At 40.2% G+C, this 10,493-nt stretch overlaps 2 protein-coding genes across 2 annotated transcripts; both read left to right on the top strand.

Moving 5' to 3' along the window:
* The first annotated feature begins 1,090 nt into the window (after window positions 1-1,090).
* LOC135461259 (uncharacterized) lies at window positions 1,091-5,765 on the top strand. The gene is made up of 3 exons (XM_064738264.1): window positions 1,091-1,255; window positions 4,952-5,126; window positions 5,410-5,765. The coding sequence occupies exons 1-3, from the start codon at window positions 1,210-1,212 to the stop codon at window positions 5,597-5,599; spliced, it is 411 nt and encodes a 136-aa protein (XP_064594334.1). The 5' UTR covers window positions 1,091-1,209; the 3' UTR covers window positions 5,600-5,765.
* Window positions 5,766-8,402: 2,637 nt separating this feature from the next.
* On the top strand, window positions 8,403-9,861 carry LOC135461260 (uncharacterized). Its single transcript, XM_064738265.1, has 3 exons — window positions 8,403-8,517; window positions 9,065-9,239; window positions 9,538-9,861. Exons 1-3 carry the CDS (start codon window positions 8,475-8,477, stop codon window positions 9,725-9,727), a joined length of 408 nt encoding a protein of 135 aa, XP_064594335.1. The 5' UTR covers window positions 8,403-8,474; the 3' UTR covers window positions 9,728-9,861.
* The last annotated feature ends 632 nt before the right edge of the window (window positions 9,862-10,493 follow it).

The raw sequence follows: 10,493 nt of genomic DNA, 5'->3' as shown, positions 1-10,493 counted from the left end.
AGAGTTCGTCATGTTGGCGTTCTGTCGTACGGATTCAGAAATCCGGAGTGCCCTGGGTAAACCGGTTAACATTCCCACAGGTCATGTACGGACTGGCACGCCGTATTGATGGTAGACAAATGTCGCCATGTTGAAAAGTCACAGTATATGAACAGTTGCCATCACAGAGACATATCTGGATTAGCGACAACCTATTAAATACCACGAAATATTGATTTAATTCATTCAACTAGAACATTAATTTTAACGTCTTCCCAGCATCACTGAAACCTGCTGGCTCTTTCTTTTTGCTTAAATCGGACTTTAGTTCTTACTTTGTACACTTTCTGAGTTATTTGGTGGTTTGCGTTGAACGTTGGTTTGGAAATTGATCCTGCGACTGTTAACCCGAAACCTCCATTTTTGCTAACTGCTACTGTACGAAAGCCTAGACCCACAAAGGTAAGAGTGTGCAAACTGTACTACGAGAGAATCCAGAGGATAAAGAGTTAAACTTTACTGAAGCGATTAAAGGTTTATATGTTACTGATCTCCAAATGTGAATGTGTAGTTGTCCCTTGTATTGTGTAAGATTTGAATCTTTGCCATAAAAATCATAGCATGGAACGCCTATACAGTCAACGATACTTAAGATTTATCACGTAAATTTTATACATTTGAACGATTTCCATATATATATACATACACGTCCCTATCTATCGGAAATCAGCCTTAATAGTTTCTCGAAACTTCATGCTTCAACCTCTGAAGACAAGGTTCACGACTGTTCTTCTTGAAACCTAACCCATACGTCCGTGGAGAAAGCTCACTGAAAGCAGTACTAAAACCAATCTCATGTAACGTTTGTCAGTGTTGTTGTTCGTCATTTGTTAGGAGACAGTAGGCAAATCTTTCTCCATGATACTCTAGTATAGGTGTCTGACATAATGGTAACTACCAGGGAGCAAAGTGTTATGTTTGTTTACACGCAAGAATAAAGTCATTCTGACAGGCTGAGAGAGAGAGGCACATGTTAACAGTGATAAAACACGATACATCCGGTTATCTCAAGTGGATTGTATGGAATGCGTTGACCCGAAGCGATCACACTACTCGACCTGCATACAGGATCTTGTCAATGCTATATCACATCTTCACGATGTATAACACATCGTCTTTATTGCCCTCCGTCACATATCATCATTTTATACCATTAACGCTCCCAGGAAAATGATGGCTGCTTTGTGGTTGATGTTTATTTTGGCCTTCAGTTCAGGTAAGCATTTGGAGATTGTTAATTATCCTTTCTGATAAAACAATACATTAAAGGTTCCTTTATTTAGACCTGGCTGATGTTGATGGCAGATGTTGATGTGTAAATAGAATTCTGTTGTCATTGGTATAGGATACACGTCGTGTGGGTTTAATTAGAGCCTCAGAGGGTGGAGGGGGGAAGGGGGACACTCGGCATCCACTTGCCTCTGAAATTATCTGGGCCTTTATGCCAATAAGCCGTGGCTGTTCCATGCGTCTCGAGTGAACAAGATGGCCCATTCCTTGAGAACCACAGGTCATTCACTGGGGGCACTACGGTTTCTTTCACCCATTAAAGACACCATCGTCGTGAAAAAATAATAGGTAGATACAAGTAGATACGAACACAACTCTCCGCATTTCTGGCCTACTGTTTCATGCTTGGCCTGATTCTGCCTAACTACCAGCTAGCTCCTGTGAATACTTTTAAACCATGAGTGTAACCCGGCATCTATACCCAATTGCATTAATTTGGCTAGTGGACCATCATGCCATACACCATCAAAAGCCTTTGAGATATCAAAAAATGCAAAATAAACCTCGTTGCCATAATTCAGTGCTTTCGCGGTATCATAACAGATATCAAGTAGTTGTATAACAGTGGACCTGTTGGCAGCAATCGATACTAGGCTGGGGAAATATCATTACCGTACTTAAGTATTCATTAACATTTAAATATTACCAAAGATTTTACTGACACAGCCTAGAAGTGAAAATGGTTTATAACTACCCATATGCGGGTCGCCTCCTTTATGAATGTGTGTAACATTTGCTGTTCTTGCTATAAGGGAACTGTTTGCTTTCCAGTGAATATTTTTTTTAAAAAACGCGGAAAATAAGCGCGAGGATATCCTTTCCCTTCTTTTAGCACGTTAGGACTAATATTGTCAGGACCAACAGCTTTAATAGTGTCAAGAATCTCAAGAATTTCACAAACATCAAACTCCTCGTTGTGCCAATCGCTAAGTATTTCATCTTTGCAACCTTCATATGTGCCATTGTCTAAAAGTGGGGGTATATCGGTGAAACTGCTGTTCGACTGCTTCAAACATTGTTTGGCAATTTTCCAACATTTTTGGCTCGCAAAACTGGCTGTTACTACCTGTTTCCTCGCAAAATTGGTTGTTTCTACTTTGTGAACAGTTTTTTCCTTATTAGTCTATTGGTATACTTTCGTTAGCAGCGCTAGTAAAAACGTAAAATCACAGAACGCTACCCATCAACGTTATGGCTTGGATCTAAAGTTATCCAGTAACAATTCGAAAGTATTTCCCTATATGGTCCCAATTCGCACGCTGGTCGTTAGAACTTTTCGAACTTGAGGTGACATAATTTAAAATTTAATAAACAGAGCAGTGGTAACTACAAAAGTTAGAAAGAAAGTTAGAAGTGAGAACCAGATTTGTTTTATTACAAATGATAGGGTCAGGTAAACTGTTGGATACAAGCCTTGTTGGTTCAATTATCAAATGACTCATTCCTAGAGAATTGTAAATATTTGGCAGAAAGTGGTTGTTGGAAGTTTTCAATGAAATCTCATGAGACAAATATTTTTCCCTGTATTATTCTCAACGACAGGTTTCAAGTTGTCAGCTCCACACTGCCACTTTTCGGATAACTTATTGGGTGGGCGATACACTGCACAAAGTAGTGTATTTAATTCACAGTGTATTTAAATCCAAATACTGCCCAAATGTTTTGAGTCATATTTAGTTTGTTTGTCTCGACACCGCCAGAAACATAAACACAGACTCCACCCATGAGTGGTCACTGTTTGTGCGAAAGGGGTTGTGGAATGAATCCACAGAGAAGTATCTCAAAGTTGTCAATGTATGGCGTAGGATGAGTTTCAGTAATGGCTAGAATGTCAAATCCAGACAGATTGGCAAAGAGAGAATCGATTTTTGGACGGAGACAACAGACATTCAGGTGAATAATTGATAACTCATTACAAGTGGACATTATCGGTCCTGGCGTAGTCTCAATGTTACCGATTTCTAATATAAGAATGAATATCAGAAAGAAATGTAACTGACTAACATATAGGTGGTAGAAAAAATATACCAATTGAAGCCCAGTTGTGTGCTGACTTCATGTATATGATGTTTACAACAAAAACTACATGACTGAGAATTTGTGGGTCAACCCATCGAGCAATCACTGGAGACCGGACTGGAATGTATGTTGTCAACCGTGCACGAAACACACAGGTATGCAACCGCAGACGGCCCCAGTGTGCATATGTTAAGGGAGTATTTTATAACAGACTGCACAGTCCGGACTACAGTAGAACAACTGACGGCTGGGTAAGGCGAGGACATATTTGTGGGGTTGTGGAGTTGTTTCGCTTGTACAGATTATCCAGTTTCATAACAAAGCATACTCATGTCAAAGGCACCATGCTGATAAACATCTCGTATTTAAGAAACATACCTCTATCAGAATTACATTACAAAACACACCGTCTTAGAGAACTTTAAACAACTCACAGGCCTTCATGGCCGATATTGAAATCTCGAGTCTCAAAGCAAAACATACACTGTAATTACACCAGCGGGACGTCACATCACATCACATCAGCTGGAAGACACATCATGACAGATCACATCACAGCGTAGTCATTCAGAACTACAGGTCGTCGAGGTAGTTTCACGCGAAAGCTGACACTTCACACTAGATTTTGTGTTCCTTAAGTACAGATTACTATCGTACAAACACACCGAGAAGATTTTTGTCATCTATAACAACTTTTTAAACAGTTTTCATGAGGTCTTCCTTAATATAAACAATATCTCTTTGGACAACTCGCTCCTGTAGAGAATCAAGTTTTCCACATAGGTGATTAATTTCTGATGTATTCACGGTAATCACTTCAAGCATAGGTTAATAGCATCGTGGACAGTTTTTGGAATATAGCAATTCCGGTGACCACTGATTTGCGGAGTTTGAAGAGTTTCTGCGAACAGATCCGCCTTACCTTTGTTCACAAGCGAATAAATGCCTGCAACGGAATTGCACCGTTTTAGGATCGGATTAGCCACGGACTCACTGGGTTTACGCTTCCTCGTGAAAATCCGGTGGATTTTCCAAGTTAATGGTTTGACAAGTTTGCAATAGTGACGTTATCGGCGGATTACTCATGATGTTGTTGTTGAAACACCGGTATGTTCCAAACTAGACTAAAAGACAGATTCCTGGAGATTGCGACACAGTTACAGTCATATATTCATCAACACAGACTTAAGATTCCTCCCATCACATAACATCAATCTGGTAAGGATACAAGATTCGCCAACACTCACAGATAAAGACCACTCAGTCAGCCTTCTTTACAACAGCCACCATCTTGATCGAATAATATTTCCGACTCCAGTTTGAAATCTGTTCGGAATACAAGTGTCATTAAAACTCATTGACCGATTGTTTCCCTTTTGCATGTTTCACTTTTATTTTGATGCATCTGTCGTATCTTTGTACATATATGTATGGAAACTGTAGTCACTGTTCCTAATAAAAACGTCATTATTGATTTTCATCTTCCTTTTTATTTTTTCAAATATATCAGGGATATTTAGTACAGTATCTGAATATTGTTACGCTAGCGGTGGAGTCACATCTCATGACAAGATTCAATAATTGTGCATTCTACCCTCCACAGCCAGCATCGAGGTAACAGCCACTTGCTACAGCTACCCGCTCGTGTACAACTTCTACGACATGCTGGCCCAGTCTGCCTGCACTGCTAAAGTTTCAGTTAGTGCCAGAGTCTGGGCAATGCGGCGATCCTGTCCGTACGGTACGAAAAGCTGTGCTCAGATCTGTGCTGAGAAATCGTGAGTATCTCTACACCCTGTTACCTCACCTTAAGCAGGTTGGTTTTATTGAGTGTTTCCTTAACATGATACATTATTTCAGCCATTGAGTAGAACAAGGTATAAATTAAATCAAATAAATTATCCTGTCTAATTGCCTTTAAACAGTCGTTAAATGCATTAAAGGAATTAAATGAAATGAGCTTGAGTTTTAATTGCGATATTGTAAATTACTAATGCGCATATTTATTCAATGTATTTCATTGTTAGGGGCCTCAATGACACTATCATTTCATGATTTCAGACTCACGTGTTTCCAGGCCTACCACGTGTACAAGAATCCTCCAATCCTCGCCGAGAACTCTAACAGCCAACCTGATCAAGGTGTACCAGGACTGAGCATGTACAGTTACGATAACGGTTGTGACTTTTCACACCCTGGTTGTGGCCCGAATTACTGCTGTTGTTCGGGGCCATCTAATGCTCTTGGTTAACAGAATCCGATTTGACATAATGATTTCTTTTATTGCAAATAGTTCCAAAATAAACTGAATATCAGATATCACAATATCTCCGAATATCAAAATGTCTAACGCAGGAGATATGAGCTTGCACATTCCAAAAGTCAAAAGCAAATAAAATTACCGTTTCTTAATTCTTTTTTTGATAGTGGGCGTTTTTGTTTTGTTTGATTGCCTGGGGATTTCAATCAGACTTACTCTTTTCATGCGACAGATTTGGTTTAACAGCGCATGTGTGAATGTGGTAACAATATGAGCAGATTCGTAACTACCACGTGGTTGTATCACACTATATATGATACCACATTTACATCTATCCGTAACACTCAGATGGTTGAAGATCCGTAGATACTATCAGGCCCTGGCCAATGAGATCGCGTGTTGCCGACTGCGACTTTAAGTCAGGAGGTTGGTCAGGTACATGATAAAGACTGTTGAGTTACCCCGAAGACTTCAGTTTTTTCCACCCATATCTCTAACCGCAATGAAAATAGGCGAATATAGCTAAACACTTATTTTCCCGAACAGACAACTACTTTACATCTAAACAAGGCGGAATACCAGTGACGCTTTTTTCCTACTGTATATGTCGAATCTTTATATAAAGTAAGACATATAATTTATTTCGTTTCTTGATTGTTGTTTAACGCCTTACTCAGTTTTTCACTTATACGAGGTCGGTTAGTTTTAGAGGTGGAGTTACGGATGAACTTTCGGGCAAGTGCCAGAACACGTATGCAAATCATGTAGATATTAGTGGAAGTATTAGATGAAGTGCCCCTCATATAACTAACGTTGTGATTCTCTACATTGCCATACGAGCGTTGTTCGCCGTTTATTTTCAAAAAGGTCCCATAAACAGCAAGAAAGGGTCAATGGATACACTACAGCATGAGAGGTCAAATCAGATGGTCACATGTAACCGGTGAAGCCCTCTTCTGTTTACCTCAGGATTTGACACTATTCACGTAAATGCTTTAATAGCATTTAATCAAGTCATAAAGAATGAAAGAAAAAGCGCATTACAGGGCTTTAAGCATATGAAAAGAGTTAAACAACTTCGCTTTGAGATATATTTTATATCTCTTAATAACCTGTAACTTTTGGATATGACGTCATCGACCAACCTAAATGTTAGCGCTGGATCAGCTTGGGTTGCCCATTCGGGCTGTTTCACATACACAGTTGGTTTGACAGCTATCACCCAGAACGGCTTGACTGCTGGTTACTTTATTTGCGAACTGCTGAATGGAACCGTACGAAAATTGTAGTTTAAGACCATTTCACCCCCTAATAAGAATGCTTGGGGTGGGGGGGGGGGGGTACTATAATATCTCGGGACACATCCTGAGCTGCAATTTAAGAAACAAACATACAAACGAAGCCTCTCGGCAGCCTTTCTGCACGGACATCCTAGCACGAGGGTGTCCACAGAAGCTGGTTTAAACATGTCTAATTTTAGCCTTCAAGAACCTACTAAAATCGGGACTTACGTAGACGCTGCGTAACGATCTCGTCGTCGTACTGCTTTATTTAACTCATTACAGCGCAACTTCACGTTGGTCTTACTGTCGTTAAACTGTATTCCATGGACATCATCAGCAGTACTTAAATAGAAAGAAGTAAGTGATGCCCGCTCTGTAGGATTCCACATACGTACTCCACAGCACAGCGAAACATCCAGTGTCATCTTCTTCAACTTCTTTCTCATTTCAGACGAAAGCGTCGCGATAAATTCTTGTAAAATTATTAAGAATAATGGCTAAACGCGAGAAGAAGTGCCACAGTAAATCCTTGAATCGCCCAAAGCTGCTAGGCCAAAAAATTTTGTTCTAAATACACCGGCTAACATTCGCATGGGTCATATGTACGGACTGGTACACCATATGGATGGTAGACAAGTGTCGACATGTTGAACAGTTGCAGTATGTGTGAACAGCTGCAATCACAGCGCAACGAGATATATTTTGGTTAGCGACAACCTATTAAATACCCCAAAATACTGATTTAATTTTTTCAACTAGAACATTCTTAGCGTGTTTCTGGCATCTCTGAAACCTGTTGACTGCTTCTTTTTGCATAAATCTGTCTTAATTCTTTTACTTTGTATACATTCTGAGCTCTTTGGTGGTTTGTGTTGAACGCTAGTCTGGAAATTGTTCATGAGAGTAAGGTTGCGCAACCTTTACTGAAATGGTTAAAGATTTATGTGCTAGTGATCTCCAAATGTGAATGTGTAGTTGCATTTGTGTTGTTGTAGTTGAATATTTGCAGTAAACAGCAAAGCATGGAACGCCTATATAGTCAACGATACTTTATATTTATCCCGTGCCCGTCCTTATCCTTTTCATCGATCGGAAATGAGCGTTTATAGGTTCTGGGAACTTCAGGCTTCGACTGGATGAAAAGTAACTCATGACGTCACTAGGGTCACTGAAAATAAATACACAGTCTCATATAACGTTTCTCAGTGTTGTTCGCCATCTGTTAGAAGACGTAAACAAAGCTTTCGACGCGATTCTCCAAAAGGCGTCTGGCATAATAAAAACTATCAGGAAGCAACGTGTCATGTTTATTTCCACGCAAGAATCAGGTCATTCTGATGGGCTGAGGCAGCCGGGTACAGGATGATATTCATGAAACACGATACGTCCGGTGGAATGAGGCGGGCTGTATGGAGGGTGTTGACCTGAAGTGAAGATACGTCACGTTCTGTCACGCTACACATTACTCGACCTACATACAGGATCTTGTCAATGCTATAAAACATCTTCACGAAATACAAAACATTGTGTCATCTTTCCATCCTCTACATATCATCGTTTTATGCCAGTTATACGCTCCAACAATGACAGCTTTTTGGTTGATCCTAGTTGTGACCTTGTGTTCAGGTAAGCATTTGGAGGTTGTAAATTACCCTTTCTTAAAGGTCATTCCATTAAGGGGCCATGCATATTTATTTATTTATTTATTTGTTTATTTATTTATTTATTTGATTGGTGTTTTATGCCGCACTCAAGAATATTTCACTTATACGACGGCGGCTAGCATTATGGTGGGAGGAGTCCGGGGGAAACTCACAACCATGTATATGGCCTAAACATATCACTTCTGAAGACATTCTTGAGCGCGGTGATATAAATTCTTAATCAAATGTGGATTCGCAGCATTCTTTGTTAGTTTTAATATATATATATATATCGCTAGGCCCGGGTTCAAACGCGTTCTTGGGCAGACAATTTGTAAATTCCCCTTCTCATTATTTATAAAGCCATGGTGACGTCGACGACGCTTGTGTTGCCGTTAGCGCAATTTAACTTTCGTTGAAATTCACTTTTCCTCCAACAATATAACGTGCATATAGCCACATCATAGTGAGAAAGATCATCAGTACGAAAACCAGGTTATCGTAATACCTGTCTCCTTTGTTCTCCACAGCCGGTGTCGAGGTAACAGCCACTTGCTACGGCTACCCCCTCGTCTACAACTTCTACGACATGCTGGCCCAGTCAACCTGCACTGCTAAATTTTCAGGTAGTGACAATGTATGGGCGTTGCGAAGAACCTGTCCAGGAGGCACGAAGAGCTGTTATCAGATCTGTGCAGAGAAAACGTGAGTCCCTTTTACCTCTCGTTACTTCAAGGTTGTCTTGAGCATTTCGTCACTCTGTTGGTATTAGTTCAGCCATCAATTGAAATAAAGTTTCATCAGCTTATTGACCATTATATAGACTCACAAAGAGGAATCGCTCACAATGAACCCAATATTGTACAGAAGAAAGAGGTTCTTTAATGCCGCTATTAAACATTAGCCATGCATCCGTATACTCTCACCCAGTCATTCTCTCTTTGAGCATTTAAAGATAGAGAACAGAACTGGCCTCAATCAACATCTCATTTAACTATTTCAGACTCACGTGTTTCCAGGCCTACCACGTGTACAAGAATCCTCCAATCCTCGCCGAGAACTCTAACAGTCAACCTGATCAAGGTGTACCAGGACTGAGCATGTACAGTTACGATAACGGTTGTGACTTTTCACACCCTGGTTGTGGCCCGAATTACTGCTGTTGTTCTGGGCCGGATGGCGCTCTGGGTTAATAGAGCGCCATAGATCTGATTACCATTACAATATTTAGTACACCAATGGTCTGGGCGATCGAACATTAGACACAAGTTTGATATATCCGATTAATCAATGAACTCATTAATTAAATAAACAACAATGTAAATTAGTTTCCCCGTTATTTGTTCATCGTTTTGGGCGTGACGTTAAATGGACACCCCACTTGGATAAAAGATAATGGCACTAAATCATATTATAGTTAGTTATTTATATATTTGTTTATTTATGGTGGGAGGAAAGCGTGCGGAGCCCCTACGAAACCCACGACCATCCGCAGGTTGCTGGCAGACATTCCCATGTGAGACCGGACAGGAAGCCAGCATGAGCTGGGCTTGAGCTCACAGCGACCGCATTGTTGACAGTCTATTGGGTCATTGCGCCGCGCTGGCATGCTAATCCCCTCGACCACGGAGGCCTCCTAATAAATATTAAACTGAGCTTTATAAATTTCCTTTGGGTTTTGTCGGCTATTATTGTATTCTTTTTGGAGATTGATTCGTGGATTGATAGATTTATGGATGGGAAGATAGGAAAACGGATGCATTAAGGTATTGATTTATTTATTTATTTGATTGGTGATTTAGTTAAGAATTTGACTTAAGTACTTAAGAATATTTCATTTACACGACGGCTGCGAGCATTATGGTGGGAGGAAACTGAGCACTGAGAGTTCAGAGCAAGGAAACATGACTGATTAGAACGGTGTCAGTATTATTTGACTGGGTGGGGTGTCATATCTGG

This window comes from Liolophura sinensis, chromosome 1 (assembly GCF_032854445.1).
Source record: "Liolophura sinensis isolate JHLJ2023 chromosome 1, CUHK_Ljap_v2, whole genome shotgun sequence".
Lineage (NCBI taxonomy): Eukaryota > Metazoa > Mollusca > Polyplacophora > Chitonida > Chitonidae > Liolophura > Liolophura sinensis.
The sequence above is the reverse complement of the archived record's forward strand: the minus strand, read 5'-3'. Positions and strand labels throughout refer to the sequence as shown.